Source organism: Oryzias latipes, chromosome 22 (assembly GCF_002234675.1).
Source record: "Oryzias latipes chromosome 22, ASM223467v1".
In the NCBI taxonomy this organism is placed as follows: domain Eukaryota; kingdom Metazoa; phylum Chordata; class Actinopteri; order Beloniformes; family Adrianichthyidae; genus Oryzias; species Oryzias latipes.
The window spans coordinates 5,555,935-5,578,027 of record NC_019880.2 but is presented as its reverse complement, the minus strand read 5'-3'; the positions used below and the strand labels follow the sequence as shown (position 1 = coordinate 5,578,027).

Here is a 22,093-nt window from a genome sequence, read left to right as displayed (position 1 = left end):
CCATGAGAACCAGACCTTTACTATGACAACCACAATGTCAGGCATTTCTCAACAGTATTGTGTGTGCGTGCACGTGTGTGCATGTGCATATGTGTGTGAGGCCCAGCTGTTGAGCAGATGGAATGCTCACTATGCAGAAGATGATAATGGTGTGGAATCCGAGGTCTGTACCACTCTCACCCTCCATTTTCCTCCTTGTATCCCTCATCTTCCTCGTCTTTCTCCTCACCTCCGTCCTCACTTCTCTCCTCCCCTCCTCTGCACTTCCCTATCTTTAATTTTAGCTGGACCGGATGACTTTCTGTCACTTTGGTCTCTATGGTTCAAGGCCTCTGAAGAGGGGAATCCTATCTTAGCTTCCTTGGTGTGACACACCACATGCACCCTGCGGCCCAGTATTTGAGTTCAGTGGGGGTTGAGTGAGCGTCTGTCAACACATTTTTCACATTTTTCTCTCCGGGCCTTAAAGGTCTTTTTCTGTCCCAGTGCAGACAGAGTGTATCTAAGACTTGCAGGCCGTCATGCAGGAGGAATGCACCTTTCTCAAAGAGAGCTTCTTTTGACTGAGGTTTCCTTTGCGAGCTTCATTGCTAATTTCAAACGTTCTGCATCGGAACTTGAGGGTATTAAAGACATCTGCTTTTAAATAAGAAGAGAAAGAAAACATGGTTGAACAGGAATGGTCTCAGTTTGCTTGCAGATAGATTCTGGTGCAGAAGCTTCGGTGTTCACACTGGACCAGCAGGGAGGGCCTTTTCTTCCTTTGCTTTTGTTTACTAGCACATGTCTGACATTTATAGTTGAAAGAGGCTTGGTGAGAAATGTTTAAGTTGTGCAAATCTTGCAATTTTTCTATTTCTTTCACAGCTTTATTCCGATATATGAGAGACTCTGGGTTATTTAATTCTGGCTGGGCACAAACCACAATGATTAATTTCTCTTTCATTATTCATTAAATTTTATAAATAGTCAGTATTTCTGTGAATGAAAAAGGTGCCATCCATATGTAACTACCAAATCCCAGTCCCTGATTGGTCAAAGTTCGACCCGGTTTACCTTTAAGTGTGCGTTTAATGGCTGCACGGTTTGTACATAGAACCTAAAAAAACTGTCGTAGAAAATCGCGTAGCTATGCATAAATGCAGAAGCCCAAAACGCTTCTTTATGCACGATTATATAGACAGGGAGTGGCTGCTTTAACGCATGTGGGTGGTGAACGTAGTTTAAGATAGTTTCAATCTGCATTTGAGGGAGTATTCTCTGGTGGTTCCCTCTGTGTACTGAGCAAGCTTAACTTAAGTGTGGTGCAGACCTGAAAGTGACTCCTGACCCACCTGAAGACTAGGGCTACAGTTCATTTTCAGGTGACCTTCAGTGTGGTTAGCTACAGTGCGACAGCAGATGGACAGCACAACAAGGCGTGAACTACTCATGTTTGGGTATGAAAAAACTGGAATCTATTAATATTTCATTAGCTAGGGTCCATTGGAGGCGGTGAAGATACTTGGTAGTCAGAGGTCTTGCAGGATGATTCAGTTTTCTTCTATGCACTTTTTTCCTCCCTGTCATTTATTTTATGGGCAAAACTGCTGATAAACAAACCAAATTCATAATTGTGTAACCTTTTTTAGCAAGCTAGGTTCTTATTTATCCGGATGATGTTGTCTTGACATTGAGTCAAGGCATCTGGACTTGAAATCTTCTTCCTTAAAGCTTTTAACCTCTCATCCAAGTGGCTTAATCATCAGTGATGAATTAGATCCTCGTGATAAAACCATTTGGTGAAATGTTTTTAAGGAAGAAGATTTTAAGTCCAGATGCTATGACTCAACCTCAAGACATTTTCTATCTGGGTTGTAGTTCTTCTCTCCAAATGTGTAAACAGAGTAAACCAAATGAAGGGCTGAGGTCTTTTAGTTTTCTGAGTTCAATGGACTAGCCTGGTCTGCATGTCGCTTTTGAAAACTGGAAGCCAGTTTTGTTCCCTTTGTTCAACTCACAGAACAAAAAGAAGCGCCATCCAAAGCTTGGTTTGGAAAAAACAACAGATTAATTCCAATTTTCTGTGTTGATTCAGTTAATTGTGGTTTGTTTCCCGCCTCCTAATTTCTTCCATAACACATTTATGACATTAAATCCATACTCGGATGAAATAACAGAGAATACATAATTATTATTTTTAACAGAAACTTAGTTTAACAAAGAAAAACGTTTTTGCTTTACAATATTTTTTAAATGATTTCTTCTCACTGAGGCTCTAACACGGTTAGTGTTATACGTTAGTGTTCTGCTCGCTAAGGAGTCCTAAAAGAGATATACTGACATATTTGTAATGCATTTTGCCTAAAAACATCCTTCAGAAAAGCTCATGAGGGGCAACCAAGAAGCATGATGGGAAAATGAACAGAGGTGCAGATGTGAACTCCTCTGATTACCGTGGTTACCACATGGATCTGAGAAGCTCAGACACTTCCTACTTAGGTTTATGGTTTTGTGTTGACACAGATGTAGACTCTCTTGCTACATGGAAGTCTGTATTTGAACTGAAACGTGTAGAGGTGACATTGACTTGAACACTTTGCTGTGTTGTCTTCTAGATGTGCATTTTCTTTTACATTTTGCTCTGCATGTAACCAAAAAGGCCTTCTGTTTTTTGCTTGAAATTCAATAAACTTTGTTCAACTAAGACAGGGATTGGCAAACTGTAGTCCAGGGGCCATATGCGGCTCATTAAACTATTTAATCTGGCCCGCCAAACTGGAAAATATTACATTGATAATCTTTATAAATGTTTTATTTTCCCAGTAATTGACCTTTGTTTTCCTGCTTTCATGTGGTGTTGGAAGATTTGTTGTTTTTCTGATATTCATGTGTGTTTTTCGAGTCGGACAGTCGTATTTCCCATCATTCCATCACCAAATGAGCGCAGTATTTCTCTAAGTTTGCATTTTTACCCCATTTTTAACCCATTGTTGCAATTGGCACTAAAATGAGACAAAAGCCACAGATTTGAAAGTCTCCAAAATGTTCTGTCTGCAAATATACATATTCATTTTTAATCAAATTTAAAGCTTGTTTGTATCCAGATTCCATGGTATTTCTTTCATTTATGAGCTGAATCACCAAAACACTCCACATATCTGCTCCTGGTCCAGCCCTTCTGTCAAATTTTAGAACCCTCTGTGGTTCACAAATCAAAAAGTTTGCCCACCCCTAAACTAAGAGATTAAAAAATGCGTATTCTTTACATGCTGCACCAAAGTAACCAGAACTTCCTGTTCTTCTTGAAATTGTTACTGCAAAGCAAAGAAAAAAGGTTCTTTTCAGTGAAGGTTTGCCAAGAATTGAAGCAAAATACAAGAACGTTGTAGGCAGACTCAAACTTTTTCCTTTTAAACCAATAAAAAAATGATTTGACAATTTTTTTCAATGTCCGTTCTAAAATAAAAAAGTGTCTTTATCTCAGATTCAAACACTCATCCTCTACTGGCATCTTTATAAGATTTATTATCATAAGTAATCCTTACAACAGGATGGTTTATTTTTATTTTTTTAAATATGGGAGTGTCTTGTGTAGCTTTCCAAGCTCAAACAATCCCTGAGTAAAATCTCAAATCCAAACAGGTTGAAGAGGATCCATGAGGATGGAGAAAGGGTGAAGAGGTTCAGTTAGATCTTCAGCCATCTGACAAATAACAGAACAACAAAAACCATTAGAGCTAATTAATGCACAATAAAACCTGGCATCAGAAAAGCTCACATTATATATATTTTTACTTCATTTTATTGAAAGTGTTTTATCTTGATATGTAGCAGTTTCATTCCACCTTTCCACCATTTTTAAACCTTTTTTTAACATCTTGAATGACCACATCTGCTCTGCATCTTCTGATGATGTCACAAAAGTTTGTGTAATCTTTGCCCCACATCCCCTAAGTCCTCCTCTGACTTTTCTCCTTTTATCCCTTCTTTTTTCCTCCTCTCTGCTGATCCCCGGCCTCGCTCTTTGTCTCTCAATTTCCTTATGTTTTTGCTCTTAATCTCTAACCCAGACCGCTCCTGCCAGTCCTCTTCTCTTTTCACGGTGTCCTTCACTGTCTGTCTTTCTTCCTCCAAATTCCCATCTCGCCTGGCTTTGGCCGGCCTCCTCCCTGGCGATCCTCCTTTCTTGTTGCGCTCCTTCTCTCCGCCTGTCTGTCTCCCCTCAATAATCAAAGACAGGCAGTCAGACAGGATGTGAGGTCAGACGAGGAGAGGAAGTGAGGGTGCGTGGGCGGCATGAAAACAGAAGAGAGAAGTCATGAGGGACAGGGAGAACACAGAAGGGAATGGAGTTAACACCAGGAGGAGGCTCGATTACTCCTTCAGCCGTCAGCATTAGATCTCTTCACTAAGCATTTGAGCAGCTGAATCTTAAAACTGCAGCGAGTCGTAACAGTCAGCTGAGAGGAAGAAAAGTACTTTAAAACTTTATTATTGTTCCTATTTATGTGTCCAAACTTGAGCTTGTGGATCAACCTTTTTATCATAACTTTTTAAGTATTTTTGCCGTTACATTTTGCCGATTTTTGTGACAGATTTTAGGGTTGTTGTACCGTTGAAATGTTTTGCTTAATGCTGTCTTTCCCATATAAAAAAGAAAGTACTGAAAGTTTTTTTATCTACGTTCTGACTGTTGCTGCAATATCAAGTTAATATCTAAAAATACTGCATCAATTTAGCTTACTTTTAAGGATTGGTTGGTGGAAATGTCAAACTTTAACAGGTCACCTTTGGATTCCTGGAGGATTCAACCCTCCCACCATTAGCATCAATAGGCTTCACAAAATAATCCAAAATGATGATCCAGGTTATGTCCATATTCCTTCACTGCTCACTAGATATTGCAGTGCATTCGCAATTTTGTCGGGGTGTCTTAACCTACAACTACAAAATCAATTTCCCTAGAAATTCTCTGCAAAAAAGCAGTGTGCATCGATTCTCACTAAATTGGCGTTTTAAGACCACAATGCATGGCATCAGAACGATTTGTGGTTCAAAAAACCAGATGATTCATGAATAGGCTTTGTAAAAAGTTCATATGTTTTTCGTTTGGTACAAAGAAGATGTCATTTTTGTGGTTCTAAAAGAAAAGTAGTGAGCGTAGTGTCTGAATTGCTTTTAAAATCCACCAAATAGTCCAGGACTATATTGTTTTTTAGTAGAGGGAATTTGGACATAGCTCCTGTGTACTTTTCAGGAACCTTTCTAGTTAATTAGGTTTTAAATTTTAGGGAAGGTTGAGCTTCATATACTTCGATAAATCAACTTTCTGGATTTCTATTTTTATATATTTTTAATCCTTTTATCTGTAAAGTGTCCTTGGAACACTTCAAAGGCACTTCCAAATTAATTTTATTTATTATTTCCTCAATAAAAGCTCCAATTCTTAATTTTTAAAATTTCTTGAGCAATTATTATGACCTAATTCTTGTTGCTAAAGGATAGATAAACAATATGTTTGTGTAAAAATCGATTCAGAAAACACCAACATAATATGTTTGCTGCTAAGCTGAGGATGGGCAGCAAACCTCTGACATTCACCTTGGTTGGAGCCAGGAGGCATTGAGGCTGTTTAATACAAGCATACAAATCTCCATTCAATCCAGCGGAGCTTCATCGAACTTTGCAACAGAAAGAAAAAAAACAATTTCGTTTAGATTTGATCCAGAAATCTACATTAGAACACCCTCATAAATCAGAGGATCATGTGACCTCACCTGAGGATCACTTTTGTCCCCGGTATTCTTGACTCTTGATTGAAAGATCACACTTTTTTTGCACAAAACATGGACTAAAAGGACATTTGTTTTAAACCAAAATTGTTTCATCAAGCTCATTTATAAAAATACTTCAACGCTTAAAATGTTTGAATTTGCTGCAGATTTTCTGGTTTAAACACAGGAAGGGGTTGAAAAAACAAAATTTTCTGATAAACTTTGGAAATATAATATAGCTTCAAAAGTAAAAAATATACTTTTTTCCAGCCTGCAAGATCATTAAGGTTGTTGCAGACATGACATCAGTGTTATTACACAGCTATTGGAAAAACTGCTGCTTTCTGTCCAGTGCATTTCATCCATTATTCACCTGGAGTGGATGTTTCAAAATAAGAGTCCATCTATTTCCAGATGCCTGAACATCAACTTGAGTTTTTAAATGATGTGACGATTCAGGCTGAAATACAACTGAAGGAGAAATGTGTCACACAAGTGACCGAGCAGGCCGCACTTCCCTTTATCACTCAGCTGTGATAAACGTGGGGAATAAGCTGCAGCTGCTGGTCTGCACACGACTTTTATTCCATAAAAGACTAAAAAGATTAGTTTAGTCACAACACATGAAAGAGGACAAGTGTGCAGGAAAAAAGAAAAGCGCTAATGAGCCAATGTGTCGAGCAGTGATGCAGAATGTGAAGTTCGTTTGAACTCCCCCTGCTCGCTGTGCCCCCAACACACGCAGTTGCATGCACACGCACATGCACAGTAGCTAAGCTCCCCTCCTTCTGTTGCTCATCACCAATTTCCTGCAATCTGATCCTGAGACCCGCAGCTTCTCTGTCGCTCTTGTTTTTTTTTTTTAATTCTAGCGTGCCCTTACTCTGCAAGGAGGTCAAGCTAAGGTTGTGATTCCATGACATCACTGTTGCCATGTCTCATAAGGCAACCCCCAGGCACAGCAAAGGCCTCTACTGCGCACAGTCACACACACACACACACAATCCCTCATTCATCACTTGTACTAAAAATACAGCCATCGCAAAATGCGTCATGCGCAAATACACCAAACATGTGTGTCCAAACAATAAAGGCAAAAAGACCCTGCACAGCTCCCCATTCATTACACATTAGTGCAAACCTGTGGCAGGTACCGTATGCATGCACATGAACACAATCAGACTTCAGATGTTTGTAACAGCCTCAACATGATCGTTTTGTAGGTTTTTTCAAGCTAAATAAATACAATCACATAAGAAGAACATATAACTACGGACAACTTTGTAATTGGTGCTGAATTTAAGCGTCAACATTTTTTTTTTAACATTTGTTTGGATTGTTGAAGCTTTATTAAAGTCCCACTGTGATTAAAAACAAAAGTACACAGATCTATTTGTCTAAAAGTGGATGAACCAGAATGGGGTGGAGCAGGGAGTTTTGTCATCATTTTTGCATATTTCTCATCCACTCCTGATTCACAACAATTAAAAAAAAAGAGCCACACAAAAATTTAATTTGAAGCTTAATTTTCTTTATACATGTCCTCCAGCATCCGAAAAATGCAATGTCAAAAACACCCAAAACCCCATTTTCATTGTAGTCTGTATTTAACCCGTACAAGCCTCTATTCTTTACAAGTGTCGATCATTAACAGTTCATCTCAGTTTTTATAAAAGGTAATCCTGAAGCAAAAACCATCTCTTGAGTCTCTGTTTCCAAAGAAGGGTATTTAAAAGAAAGTTGCTTCCAAAAGATGTCAAGCTGGCTAAACGACTAGTGCGGCTCTTTTTAGATTTGAAAACGAATGGAAATGACAATAATAGCCATTATTGCACTATTGTTACACATCATCAGAGTTAAATTTTTCAAGAAGACAGAAGACGGCTACAGTTTGTCTCTGTGTTTGGTGTAATTGTTGTGACAGTGTCAGGAAGGGACACGTTCTGACTACATTGAAAAGAAAAAACGTGTGTATTCAGCACATAATAAGCTGCATGGAAAATCAACAACAGCCACGCTGATGTCAGATGTTTGTGCTAATAATTATACTCAGGTGTAGGAACAGCTGATTAAAATGATAAATGCTAAAGAGTTAGCATCATCATTTCCAGGAACCGATTACTTTAGTTATGATTCCTAAATCATAGACTGTTAACCATGAGTCATGTGTTTTGGTTGTTTTTTTGGTTAACCTGGTTTGAACTGGTCAGAGCCTGTGACTAAGCTTTTCAGTGGCATTGTGGGTAATGTTTTTTTGTTTTGTTTTTTTCCATATGGGATGTGATTATCAGAGGAAAGAGGTGAAGAAAAATAAGTTTCTTGACACTAAAGTTTGTCCGCTCTCGTCCCAGCGTGAGTTTTACTTCTATTTTTCTCCTGAAGGTCTGAAGAATTTGAGTTCATAAAGGCATTGAAGGGCCCCCCCCCCCTAGTTTCTTAAATAAATTTGGCTGAGACTTGGGAAAATGTGCAGACGATTTCTTGGATACAACAGTCTGTGGCATGTGGAAATGGGAAAATGCCTCTTCTCGTCATTTAGCAGCTCTGTTTTTAAAGCAGCAAAGCCAAAACGGATTATGTGGATGTGTTGTGAAACTTTGTATGGTGAAATTGTCAGTTTTTTTTTGTTTTTTTTCCTCTTTCAACCCTAACCCATCCTATTCAGCAATGTCTGTTCTCACATTGGATTTATGGCCCAATTCAAATTTCCCACAAGGATTGTCAAATTCTCCTGAAACTTCTTTGTGAAGCCTTTCTCGTAACTCCGTTTTGGATAATTAGTTTTGATAAGTTATTACACTTTGTTAATTGCTGTTTTTGCCCTCTCTGTCTCTCCGCAGATCATGACTTGGAGGGGAAGCGCGTTCAAGAAATGCTGTCTACAATCGAGAAACCACAGGTTTGTGTCCGCCCAATTCCAATCACCCCAATGATTAACAGAAAAATGCATTATAATAGCAACAACCCCTTAGGTGAACACGTCAAAACTTTCATTTATCTCCCTACAAGCCTCTGATAACTCCATCCTTTTCTCAAAGCAGCCACTAGAGGGCGGCATTTTATCATTCTCTTCTGGCTCCCCGTTCATCTATTGAAAAAAAAGGCTGTTAACACTTTCCCCCCTCCTCCTGGGAATGTGAATGAATGAGACCACGCCGTGCAGACTTGCTTTGCTAAAAGAAGAATTGCTCGCTCACACTTTAAGAGCCTGGGCAGCAGGCCGTGCAATTGAACACTTTGACATATCGGGTTTGTAAGGGGTGGAAATAGAAAAGGGGGGAAAAAGCAGCAGTGACAGACTCAGAAATTGCAGAATAAAAGATGGGCGCGCTCCAGAAATCTGTCAGCTCGCCTCAGATGACCCCAGAGTTGACACAGCCTTGGTATGAGGGTTTTAAAGGATGCCTCCAGTTTAATTACCGCTTTGTCCCATTCTTAAATTGGAATTGTATTTATGTACGAGCAGACACGTTTACAAAGACTGACTGTAAATGTTCCCGTTGATAGATTTTTCCAAAACCCTTTTTGAGATTTTTGAAATATCCAGCAACAAGCACAGAAAGGAGAGGAATCAACAAAGCAAGCAAACATCCGTGCATTTCTATCCCCATAAACTAACGTCAGCGTTGAGCTAAAGGGGCAGTTTTTTTTTCATAAACCCCCCCACATAAATATGGCCGTGATTGATACTGTACATGATGTGTGCACAAACACAGATGCCGTTCCGTGGGAGATTGGTGTTTATATTCACTCGATGTTGTGACCTTTCTAATGCAACCATTAATCGTCTTTTTCTTTGAGATTTGGAGCAAAAGAGGCAGAAGTTTGGAAAATTCTCTTTGCTTTTCTTCTACTTCCCAGCTTGTTTACCTCCTCTTTTCTCGTGTCTTTTCCTTGGTCCTCCCTGTGAGCTGGTTGTGTGTTTTGAGCATCAGAGAGAGGAAAGAGTCATCACATTACATGACAAATGGGACACTGAATCACTGCCAAACTATTTCATCATTTCAAAGATTGATTTGATTTGTGATTCAATGGGTTTTGATAAAACATCAACATGTTTATCAAAATTTCCCTTTTAGAACCAATTTATCATTTATCCTGTGGTTTCAGCTATGTAAAGGCTGAACTTTCATTGATAACATTTTGGATTCCTTTATTTAAAAACAGAATTTTCTTTCTGTTTGGTATTCTCAAATGCAAAGAGTTGATTTAAAAGAAAATCGAGTTCTGGGTTTGACTTTTTTTTTCTATGAAAACGGTTAATTGATTTCGCCATTAGGGATTTTTGTTGTGGTTGTGAAAACTGATTTTATTCACTGATTGTGCAAACAAAACTCCAAAGACAGGAGCTTGGTGCATGAACATTCACGCAGACGTCCAAACAGGCTGAGACCTGTGTTTGTTTACATTTTGTTTTTGATTTCTGTTATTTAGCAAATGAGCTTAAAATAGATTTTTTTAAAATAATTAATTTAATGATTTGGCTTTTGCATTTTGACATGAGAGTTTCCTTTTTTTGTTTTGGAGCAAATGAACTTAAAATAGTTGCTAAATATAGAAAAGGATCCAGTTGTACTTTTTTTTGTGTTGCTGTTGTCAGTTTTTGTGTTTTGACTTAACATAAACATGCAAAAAGCTGCTGTTCGGACAGCTGGATAGCAGCTTTTTACAGCTTTCCCACCCATTTAAGGTGGATTAAAGAGGGAAAGGAGCTTTTGCAAAGGAATTAAGTTTAAAAAAAGAATTGTTTTTTTTTTTTGGGCAGGTGACCAATATTCAGGCGCGGGCTGCTCGGCTGTCGTGGGCCCCCCCAGCTGGGCTGGTGAACAGGCATAGTAATGGGATGCCGGTGTCCTGGTCCTATGAGGTCTCCCTGTCAGATAAGGGAAAGGATGGAAAGTATCGGCTTATTTACAGGTGAGCATCTCGTCTCGGGCTGAAGGGGAAAAGGCTGGGATATCTGCACAGAGCGATTCCTGTTTTACTCTTTGGTCTTTTCTGTTTGTTTCTCAGTGGTGAAGAGTTGGAATATCATCTGAAAGATCTAAGGCCAGCGACAGACTACCACGTACGGTAAGAAGAGATCTCTTTTTTTTTTGTGTGCTAAACTTTTTTGAAGATGCGTTTTTGTGAAAAACCAGAGGCAGTTCAGCTTAGTTCAATACTTTTAAGTATTTAAGGGAGCAGAATCCCATTGTTTAGTGTGAGAGAGAACAACATAAAAACAAACAAAAAGAAAAAACTGTAGTAAAATGAATCTCAGATTATTTGCTGTTTTAAAATTAGCTGATGTCAGATTTTGTCTCACAAACTGCAATTGTGCACGTTAGTGGTCTACAAGTAGATCCTAAAACATTTTTTCAGATGATTTGGATGCAGATTTAAGACTTTTTAGGCAACAATCTAATGATCAATTTTGGAATCTGTCTTCATTCTGTTAGTCTAGATAATGTTTACGCCTTTTTAAATTCTTTTACGTGAAAGGATGGCAGTGTTTGTATCCTCTTATGGTTAAAATGGAAGTGGAAATCATCATTTCTATGTTTACAATCTTAGAATCTCTGAGATTTTTTTTTTTTTTGTCTTTGGTTGCCCAAATTGGATGTGAATGTTTTTCATGACAGATTATGTGCTTCCTTTTTAGGGTGTTGGCGATGTACAATTCTGTTCGGGGGTCGTGTTCTGAGCCCGTTTCATTTACAACGCACTGCAGCGTCCCCGATGTCCCGTTACCCCCAAAGCTGTCCCAACGCAGTAAGACTACGCTCAGCCTACAGTGGAAGGTACAACCAACTAACTAATGGCAAAAATATCTTTGCCCGTTAAACACCTGTCCTTCTCAAAACAGATTGAAAAAAATCTAGAATACAAACTGTTTTCCCTTGTTATAAGTGAAAGAATGTGCCATTAGAACTACTGGAATTAGTGTTGGTAAGATTTCTTCAAATATGTTGGGATGTTCTGCTCTTTTAAGACAAAATGGAATCTTGAGATTTGCTATGCGCACTCATAATTAGGGGTTTTGCTCTGATAATTAGAAATATCATGTCTTAAAATAAGCATGTAGCATAAGCAGGTGGATACATTTACACATATTCCTTAAAAATACTACATTTTAAGCGCTACAACTCTCCCAACTATCCCTATTTTAAGATCAATTAAAAGCTTTTATTGTTAGAGATGCCAATTAAAATACAATGTTTTCAATCAGTCAAGCAATTTATTATTTGTAGAGCATTTACTGTATAAAAGCAGAGGCAACCAAAGTGCTGAACATAAAATCAAATGTAAGTAAAATCACTAAACAACATGATACAATACAGAAACCATAACAATAAAACAAAAAAATCAATTAAACAATAAAAGCAATAAAGCAATGAAAAAAAGAAGATAATAAAATTAACTAAATTAATAAGCTGGCCCACCAGATCTGCTCACTGGAGTTAAAAGCCTGAGTAAAAAGATTTTTAAAAGTGTATTAAAATCACTGACGGTTCTGGCAGACCTCACAGAAAGGATCAAAAGACTCAAGATTCATTCAAGGTTTAATGTCTTAAAACAAGATCTTACTGAAAGGTTCCAGGTGAGTTTGTTTTGTCTTATATCAAGTGGAATAAGATATTTCAACTAGAAACTAGACAAAAAAAACCGAGAGATTTTCAGTTTTTGCAGTGTGCTGGGAAAGCCGACGCTTTTCTGCATTTTCCAGCTTGATTTTTATCAGTTAAATAGGCGCTTTTGACTTCTTTCATGCTGCTATCAGAGTTCATCTCTGCATCCTCGCTGACCTCTGCTGCACAAGTCACTTTTTTTTATCTGCTCACTCTGCCACTGATAAAGAGGAGCATCAATCACCTCCGACAGGAAATGAGGTTGATCATGAGAGCACAGCGGGTATTTTGTCAAGTCTTTCAACCTTGCCTAATCTCTCCCGTGTCTCTTCGTCCTCGCCTGAACCCTGCAGCCGCCAGGCGACAACGGATCCAAAATTGTGAACTACCTGCTGGAGTGGGACGAGGTAACTGATTCCCTACGGTGGAGCGCAGCTCGGCGTCTCTCGTTTCTCACCTTTTCCTTCTTTGTTTCCCTGCAGGGAAAGAAGAACAATGTTTTCAGAGAATGTTACTTTGGGAATCAGAGACACTATAGGGTGACACGGCTGTTCCCCGCCTGTTGCTACACGTTCAGAGTGGCGGCGCATAACGACATTGGCACGAGGTACTGTCACCCATTCATGCATGTGTTATACAAACCAGCAAGTGACAACGCATGAACATAACCTCATAAATACGTGGATGGAGAGGAGATGTTGTAGCTTCTTCATGCACTTCATTATGCACCGCTGTGATGGAAGCATGCAGCCTGTTTCAAGCCGTTATCCTGTGTGTGACACCTTCCTTTACTCCTTTTCTTTCCGCTTCTTTCACACCTTCTCCTGGTCATTATGTTAGTGTGAAAAAGGGTGGAGAGGATAGAAAAAAAGAGACAATTGCACTGTGTAGTCCTTGCAGGGCTCAAAGAAAGGTCAAATCAGCGTTAAATTTAAAGGCTGAGGGAGCTTTTTCTTTTTCACAAAAATATTCTTAATTACTGCCTTTCCTGATAAAACAAATTGCAGAGGTTTCTCCTCCTGCTTGTAGATTTTACTTAATCTGTGACGACTCCACTTTTGATTCTGCAAGTGTCCTCAGCCGGCAGTCTCAAATGCAGTTTCAGCTCTGCCAAAATAAACACTCCCTTTCATTTAGACCTCATCTCCTCCTGCTCTGCACTTAAAGTGGAGCGGACACATCTTCTCTGTCTCTAACTGGAGTGTCGTTTGTGCAGCGGCTTCAGCTCAGACGTGGCGTTCTACACCGTGGGCACGCTGCCCGCTCTGCCTCTGGCACCACGGCTGGTCAGGGCAGGGGTGTCCTGGGTGACCCTGGAGTGGGCTCGCCCCGATGGCAGTTCCAATGAAGAGCAGCTCAAGTATACGCTTGAGATGCAAGAGGACAACAGCGTGAGTGCCATCAAACACACAAGAATAAGACTGAGACATCTTACTGTAGTAAACCCAGGAGGTTTTCATAATTATACTGGGGGGCTTTCACAATAAAAGTCTACTTTTTTTGTAGTCTTTACTGTAATTTACTCAGATTTCCTGAAAGTAATAGAGAAATTACGTTACCTTTTTGAATTTAATGCATGAAAATTAAAATAGAGCACAAAAAAGTCTAGAAAATTGGTATAAATTAAGTACAAAATAATGTAGTTTTGATGGTAAGGAAGGTAAAATTAGACAATATCAATATGACTGACTTTTTATTATTATTGTAACCCTCTTGGATGGATGTGAAAAAGGATATCTTAAGTTAAAATGATGGTCACCATCAGCAGATAGACATATTTTGTTAGTTGGTTCATTCAGCAAAAGCTTTTGAAATTCACCACATTGGCAGAGGAATTTCTAAATGGATGCTGCAGTCCAGCATTTAAATATAAAGATAAAAAAGGATAAGTCAGGTATAATTTTATCACAGTTGAAGTTTTAACATTTTACCCAGAATTCCATTGTATAAAAAAATTGTAATTTTGCTAAAATTAGCTAAATCCATTCTAAAAACACAAACACTAACATGGACTTTCTCTTACTTATAATTTGAAAAAAGGTGACTTACTTAATACTGTTTTATTTATCTTATAATTTGAGCACTTATTATTTTTAAAAAAATACTTGCAAACTAAAAAGTATCAAGGAGAAAATTGTGTACTGCTGTAATGTGACTCTAAAGAGTCCCGTCTTTTATCTTTCTATTTACTGTATATATTATGTGTAAAACCTTGAGTTAACCACTATGAGGTTATATTTTTGATGTTCGTATTTTAAGCTAAAAATGTCCTAAAACCAAACCAAAGCCCTATTGTCTCTCCTACAGGGAACAGACTTTTATCCAAAGTACACTGGAGAAAACTTGACCTGTACTGTACAAGGCCTGAAGAGAAGTACACAGTACAAATTCAGGGTGAGTCTTCGTTTCTGTATACTACTGTAGCTACTATTACACATTTGCTGAGCTGGAATACAACAGTGCTGATTTACTTTTTTAGCATTTTGACAACAGAAATAGTGTTTTTGTAACGTTTGACCATCTGTTTTTTAATTTAATTTTTAATTTTTCTGTCTCTTAAAATCAATCAACTATAAGTCATTAATGGTAGAAATTTAAAATCTTTTAAGGAACACAAAACATAAAGTTGTTACCCAGCATCCATCAGTAGCACTGTAGCATTACGCCACCAGAGAATTGGCTGCTATTTAACACGGGGAAACGAGGCAATTCACCTGCTGTTTGTCAAGAGGAGAGCCCAGTTTGGTTCATCCTTTGATCGAAACTGCTTCTAATGTAAGGAACCTTTTGAGACTGAATGTACCGCGTCTCTGTGAGTACAGGGGTCTTCATGACTCTTCAGATGTGCATGATGAGGCTGCTTGTGACACTTGATCACACACATTATCAAACTGCCGGGGTTTGGAGGAAGAAACGTGTAGGAAAAAAGGAAGTTGCATCCAATTAACAAAATGCTTTTTTCTTTTGAAAGATTCTCCTGAGTTGACTGGATTTCTGTAGATCTCTTTATGTCTCTTGTTGGTTGTTCTTTCTGCAGCTCATTGCGTCAAACATGGAGGTAAAGAGCAGTCCAAGTGAAGTATTGGTGTGCACCACCAACCCAGACAAGCCAGGGCCTCCATCTACACCCTGTGTCACCGCGGCAACGCCTTACGGCTTCACCGTCACATGGGGTATGCAGCTCAAACTAGCAAATGTGCTTTGAGACGTTTTTTTTTGTGTGTGTGTGTGTGGGGGGGTCTACTTTGTGGTATTAAAACCAGTCCAAAAATTTAAATTTGATGAATTTGATCTATTCCTTCCACAGACCCTCCCCGGGACAACGGCGGCGCAGAAGCTCTTACGTACCTGCTAGAAATCTCAGAGGGAAGCTCTGAAGGTACGGAGATTCATTCAGAAGCTCTTTTTATTTACCACACAGCAACTAATTCAGTCATTTGTCTTTCTGCACTCGGCTTCTTTTCTTGGAAGAAAAGCTGTAATGATTTACTTCAATTGAACTGGAAGCCAAATGTGTCCCCAGTTTAATTAAGAGACGCAATTGGTAATTGGTATCCTTTAGTCAACAACATCCTGGATCAATGTAGCACCAGATCTGATTACGTTTTTGAGGAAACAGTTGATGTATCTGGAGATTTATGTGCAAAAAAGCAGAAAATGTGCAACAGTTTTCTCGCGTGTTTGTGCAGAAAACCAGTGGGAGGTTGCATACAGTGGTCCGGCGACAGAATGTGTGTGTGAGCGGCTGACACCTGGGACCTTTTATCGCCTGCGTGTGTGCAGCATCTCCACCGGAGGACACAGCCAGGTGAGACACGCCCCTGCCTTTTTCCAAAACAAAGAAATCTGATCATTTGATGACAATCCTTCAAATTCAACTAAATGACTTTTTAATTGGGTTCTTCTGTCTTTTTATGAGTTCTTGTTCTGATTCCTGTTTATTTCTGCTCCTAAAGTGCACCGTTAGCGTTCCGGTCCGCACTTTAAGTGTCCCGCCGGGTCCCTGCAAGCCGCCAAGGATTGTGGGTAAACCCAAACACAAGGAAGTGCAGCTAGAGTGGGGTGAGTAGAGAACACGGGAATACCCTGCTGAGCTTTATTTTTCTCCCCAAACATTTGCATATTAGGTGAGCTAAATCACCTTCTGGAAAACATAATTGGGTTCTTTGGCCGGCTCAAACAGAAGTGAAGTCGACCATGTTTCATCTTAATTGAGCCCCAATTCGTCTCATTAAATGTCTAAGCTACGCTCATATGTGGTTTAACTCGTCTAATGTCAGCCCATTATTGCAGATTGGTAGGGCTATCTGTTGGCAGCCAAAAGGCTGGCAGCTGGCCCTGCCGAGGAAGTTGGTTCTTAAACCAGCTTCATGCAGCTGCTCGTTTCTCTAATCAGCTCAAATTCAGACAACGCTGCTGCAATTATTGGCTGCAGCTGAAGGTCAGCCGGGATATATTAAAGGGTTTTCCCCAATGCAATGTTCTCATCGTTTAGTACTTTGATGCTCCTGTGAGCAAGATGAAGAAAAGGCATCTAATCAATCTCTGAGTCATTAGAAGATTCATCACATATTCTGGAATAAACCTCACATTTGCTGCAAATTCTTGGTTTTCAGTTCATCTAATTTTATGTAAACTGACAGTAAATTGTTGTTATTTTTTTGTTTTCTTCCTGTTGCATCTGCAGACTCTCCTGTGTGTGAAGGGGTGTGTGAAGAGTGTGTGTACAGCCTGGAGATGAGTGAGGGGGACACCACTCCAGCAGAGGTGTACCACGGCCTGGAGCTGCAGTGCACCGTGGCTAGCTTGCTTCCCGGAGCGACGTACAGCTTCAGACTGAGAGCGGCAAATGAGGCAGGGGTGAGAAAACCACTGGTTAACAAGAAGCCCCCCTTCATGAGAATAAAAATAGTGACATGTTCCTCGAGGAAAATTCATGGGCGTTAAACGGACATGACTTTGGTGACGTCAGTGCTTAATTTATTGTAATTATGTGGTTATGACGGAAAACAAACCTCAAACCGATTAGATGGACCATTTATGTGCATTTTACAATGATAACTCAACAAGAACTGATCTATCTTTGCAATGAGGTCAAAACTTAGACATAAAATAACCTATTTTTAACGTAGTTTACTGAATCTGCTGGATTTTTAAAGTTTTGCTCCTTATCTGATAGTACATTTTTGTTTTTTGTTGAAAAGTCATGAATTAAGTCAATTTATTTTTCTATTTTTCCCTGTCTACAACCACTTTTGGTAAAACAAATAAATGAATAAACTGCAAACCAACCCTAACCATGTTGCTGTTTAAAGGGTTCTTTGAAGTGTTTTATTTGCGTTTCCTTCAGTTTGGGCCATACTCTGAGGTGACAGAAGTAACCACCGCAGCCGGACCTCCTGGACAGTGTGGGTCGCCACTTATCGCTCTTACGAATAACACCTGTGTATCAATCAACTGGGAGGTGAGACTAACTCAACTGAGCATTAATCTTTTTATCGAAGCAATGCAGGGAAAACTAATATGTGATGGAGACGCTGATTTTGACGATGGAAGACAAATAATAAGAAAATTAAGCTTAAAATTTAAACGGCTGGATAGCTTCAATATTGCTCACCGTTTTTGTTGTACCGGTAATGTTAGGTTGGAGGGTGTAATGGGCTTTAAGGTAGCGGGGCAGTGTGTTAACAGAGAACTGAGAGGAAGGGGGGAGGCACTCTGTTCCAATGGTGTTCCAATGGTCCCGCCCACAACTTACAGGCAAATTTCTTCTGAACTCCTGCCATTTTACAGAATCTATGTCCTAGAAAATGACACAGGGTTTTTGATTTAGCCCAAAAATGACATAATCACAATTAAAAGACCATTGGGAATATTTTTATAATGGATCAAAAGATGATCTGAGTGAAGTTGCCTTGAAGGGTCAACCGACACTGTTTTTAACGAAGACAGAACTCAAGACATTTGAATGGTCCTCCTGAGCTACAGATGAGTGCCCCAATGCAAAATTTTGTTCTTACAGTCTATAATTTCCTATTGCAGTCTTTTAAAAAGAAGAGATAAAAAAATGGCCCCTGTTTAGCTGCTAATTGAAGGAAACCCTGTGATCCCTCTGTTCTTTGGCTTACATTAATGTGGCATTAAATTGGTTTTCTGCTTTCAGAGAGAAAGCCTTTGAGGTAGCTCTGAGTCTAACAGGTTTTTATCCATTACAACCTGCTGGTGCATACAGGGCTTTTACCTTACATGTAGGTGGGGATCTAAAAAATGGGAAACAGGGCCGCTTAAAAAAAAACAAAAACAAAAACCTAGAACCCTAAACTCTGCTCAGCATGGAAGACTCAGTTTGGGTTTTAATGAAAAACACAAATGCAGTCAATGAGAAATAAGCTGGCTTGCTAGCAGGAGGTACATGTTGCATTGCATCCAGCAGCGTTGATGTCAGGTGTGCATTGATTTCATGAGCTGATCGTGTGTTTCCATTTGCTGCAGAGCCCCGAGGGTTCGGGTACAGACATCTCTGAATATCGATTGGAGTGGGCGAGGGAAGATGAACCCATGGAGCTCATCTACTGTGGGCCAGCCACACAGTGTGAACTGTCAGACCTGACGCCTGCGACAGATTACTGCTGCCGGCTACAGGTAACAAGCACTTGGATAAGGATTATAATAAGGATTCTCTGACAGACGAGCTAAGAAAAGCAGAAAGCAGACAATCACAACAGAAAGTAGCACTAGCAGATTTACACAACCAGGACCACAACCAGATATTTTTGTGCCTCAATACTACAGTCCGGTGCATAAGTAGGTGCCGTTTGGTATTGTGTGTGTGTGTACTTGCCCAACGCACACAGAGTTCTGATGCCCCTTCTAAAACTACATCCAATAACATCATGTTTTATGGCCTCTTCCTTTATTGGCTCATTTATAACAAGGACAAAACAAAGGTCAGCCTAATTTCCTTTTCACTGGAACGGTTTGTGTGCCAACGGTTTGTCTACAGGTTACTGTCCACTGCAGGGTGCGGTACACACATGTGACTGCAATGGCTCTCAATCACGACAGGCTTCAAATGTGCTGAACTCTTTGTCTTCCTGCGTGGCGCTTCAGCTCAACGTGCTTTATGGTGGGGGCTGAGTGTGCTTTTGAGCCTCGCCGAAGTAAACATTGCAGCCAATAAGAAGAGATTTTTTTCTTAAACACTTGAAGTTAGGTGCTTATGGAAACTTCATAAAGCTGTTTGATAATAATAATTGTTACTTTATTTATCCCACAATGGGGAAATTGTTCTCCGCATTTGACCCATCCCCTGGGGGAGCGGTGAGCTGCAGGCGACCCACGCTCGGGAGGCAGTAGCGTTAAGGGTCTTGCCCATCACCCCTCACTAGGTGATGTTAATTGCTCGCCATTGATATGGTAATTGCCCCGATTACCATTGTTTATTCCCTTCCAGGAATCGAACCCTGGTTTCCTGCGTGGTAATCTTTCACCTTACCAACCGACTTTCAAGTCCATTTAAGGCATAAATATAATGGTGTTTCTCAAAACGGCATCAAAATGTAGTGCGGGGGCTCCTGTTACAGCCTTTTATTTATGGCTCGGTTTATCTGCTCCTCAGGTTTCACTGCGACTGATCCAAACTATTGACAAATTAGCTCGATTAGGTTGGTGATTTGTGGTATTTTAGGCATCTGTAAATCCAAACTGCTGATTATTCATTTATGGGCGAAGCTTTTATGAAGCAGACGTATCTCTGCAACTGATTAGAATGTTTGCCAGAGTCCATCAGGTGTTTAGTGGAGGAAACAGCAGGTACATTTAAATATATTTAACTGATAAAATGACAGTTTTTCCCAGAGCTCCCTTTGCTTCTGTGCCATGCTCAGGCGGTGAATCATGCCGGTGCTGGTCCATTCAGCGAGAAGGTGAGCTTCCGGACGCCAGCGACAAACCCTGACCAGGTGTCATCTCTCATGCTGCTGGACCCTCCATCGTCCCCGGAGACGGGCCACTCCCCGTCTACCTGCCTCCTCCTGAAGTGGGACGAGCCCAGCAGCAATGGGGCCGACATCACATCGTACCTGATCACCCTGGGTAACCAGACCATCACTGTGGAGTCGGGGACGAGTCACCTGGTCACGGACCTGCAGCCAGACACCGAATACAGGTGACTACTGCTTAGGCGTAAGCCCATCCCACTCCTCGAACAAGGGTGGGATTATATAAATTTGCTTCCTTCCACTCCCTTTCAAGCAATCTTTAATTTAATATCTAATCATCCTAAATTTGACTCGTCTTTGTAGGAATGTGTCGCTTCTGATTGTATTGTTTTGTGCATTATTCTTATTTGATTGCTTGAAATAAACCATCTCAAATAAAAAAAATGTAATCAGTTAAGCTGATGATTATCTAAAGGAGCCATTAGGTCATTTATATTAAAGCTCAGTAGTGATTTCATGGATGTTCCATCAACCGTCCATCTCCTCTGTAATGAAGACTCTGTGTCCTTAAAGAAAAGTGATACTGCTCCTAAATTCTGTCTCAAGTGACCAAAAATACATGGGGCCAAAGAAACAAAGGAGTGATGCACAAAGACCATTTAGGGTGATGATTGATTGTGATTAAAATGTACCAGACTGTTTTCATCGCACTTAAGACAGTAGTAATTGTAAGTGCAGACGCATCATTGGTGGAAGAGCATGTGGGATGTTTTTGTAAGCTGTGATGTAACTCGGCAGTAAACAACTGCTTAGTCATCAGTATTCTCAGCCACGGCTGCAATGGCCGTGGCGACCACTCCGTTTGTTTGTGTGCATATGATTGCGTGTTGAGTACCCTGAAAGAAGCATGGAGTTCATGCGAAAAGCTGTCTTCTTCCCAACCTTTTTTTTTCCTGTCCCCATGTCAGACTGCTCTCTTGCACAACGGCTGCCAGTGAACCCAAAACACCACATCAACATATGTTTTTTATGGTCCTGCTTGCTTCCAACCACCTGTTTCCCTTTAGCCTTTAACCAGCAGTGTGTAGGTGAGGAGATCTGGACAAAACTTAGGCTGGGAGTTGTGAACTCAGCTGTGAGCCCCTTTTCCATGCCTGCTCTTAGTGCTAACGGGAAACTGGATCCTTCATTCCTCTGTTCTACAAAGCTCTATTATGTGAGCCTGGGTTAAAAAAATAAGAAAGTATTTAACATATTAAAACTGTTTTTTTTTTAATTGAAAACCTTTTCCTTTTTAGACAGAAAAATGCTTTTCCATTAGTTTCATTGTAAAAATAATTATTTTATTTATAAAAGTTCCACCTTTGCTCAGCTTGAATCACCAGTTGTATGAAAACTATTATGTTTTGTTGTTTTTTTTTTTTTACCAAATTAGTTTATTTTGGTCTTTTTAATTAAAAAAAAAGGATGTTTAATCAATCAAGTCAAATTGTGGAGTAAACCCCAGCTTTACTGACAAATTAGTCTCATCGTTCCCCAAGGATGAGCCCTGTAACCCTAACACCATAGCTCTGGGAGTCATTCAGACCCTCAGACCTTAGGTGGAGATCCAAACTGGTTTAAATTGAAAGTTTATCAGCAGAACGAATTGGCTTCCTCCCGCAGAAGATCAGTTTGTAGCCATACATCCTTACATCTTCTTGTTGAGATAAGATCCACACCCAGGCAAAGAGTCTCAAACACTTTATTCCAGTTTCTTTTTTTAACACTACCTGCCTCCATATCA

General features: G+C 39.8%; 1 protein-coding gene across 3 annotated transcripts in view; it reads left to right on the top strand.

The window, feature by feature from the left end:
• fndc3b (fibronectin type III domain containing 3B) overlaps nucleotides 1-22,093 on the top strand; it is a 100,454-nt gene that overhangs the window by 62,595 nt on the left and 15,766 nt on the right. For all 3 annotated transcript variants that reach the window (XM_004082165.4, XM_020713392.2, XM_011490172.2), the window contains exons 8-23: nucleotides 8,597-8,655; nucleotides 10,522-10,673; nucleotides 10,770-10,829; nucleotides 11,401-11,539; nucleotides 12,721-12,774; nucleotides 12,850-12,974; nucleotides 13,584-13,758; nucleotides 14,675-14,761; nucleotides 15,405-15,540; nucleotides 15,675-15,746; nucleotides 16,057-16,175; nucleotides 16,324-16,429; nucleotides 17,055-17,227; nucleotides 17,718-17,831; nucleotides 18,860-19,009; nucleotides 20,254-20,534. In XM_004082165.4, coding sequence (XP_004082213.1) covers nucleotides 8,597-8,655; nucleotides 10,522-10,673; nucleotides 10,770-10,829; nucleotides 11,401-11,539; nucleotides 12,721-12,774; nucleotides 12,850-12,974; nucleotides 13,584-13,758; nucleotides 14,675-14,761; nucleotides 15,405-15,540; nucleotides 15,675-15,746; nucleotides 16,057-16,175; nucleotides 16,324-16,429; nucleotides 17,055-17,227; nucleotides 17,718-17,831; nucleotides 18,860-19,009; nucleotides 20,254-20,534 — 2,002 coding nt within the window. The remainder of the gene's footprint in view (nucleotides 1-8,596; nucleotides 8,656-10,521; nucleotides 10,674-10,769; nucleotides 10,830-11,400; nucleotides 11,540-12,720; nucleotides 12,775-12,849; nucleotides 12,975-13,583; nucleotides 13,759-14,674; nucleotides 14,762-15,404; nucleotides 15,541-15,674; nucleotides 15,747-16,056; nucleotides 16,176-16,323; nucleotides 16,430-17,054; nucleotides 17,228-17,717; nucleotides 17,832-18,859; nucleotides 19,010-20,253; nucleotides 20,535-22,093) is intronic.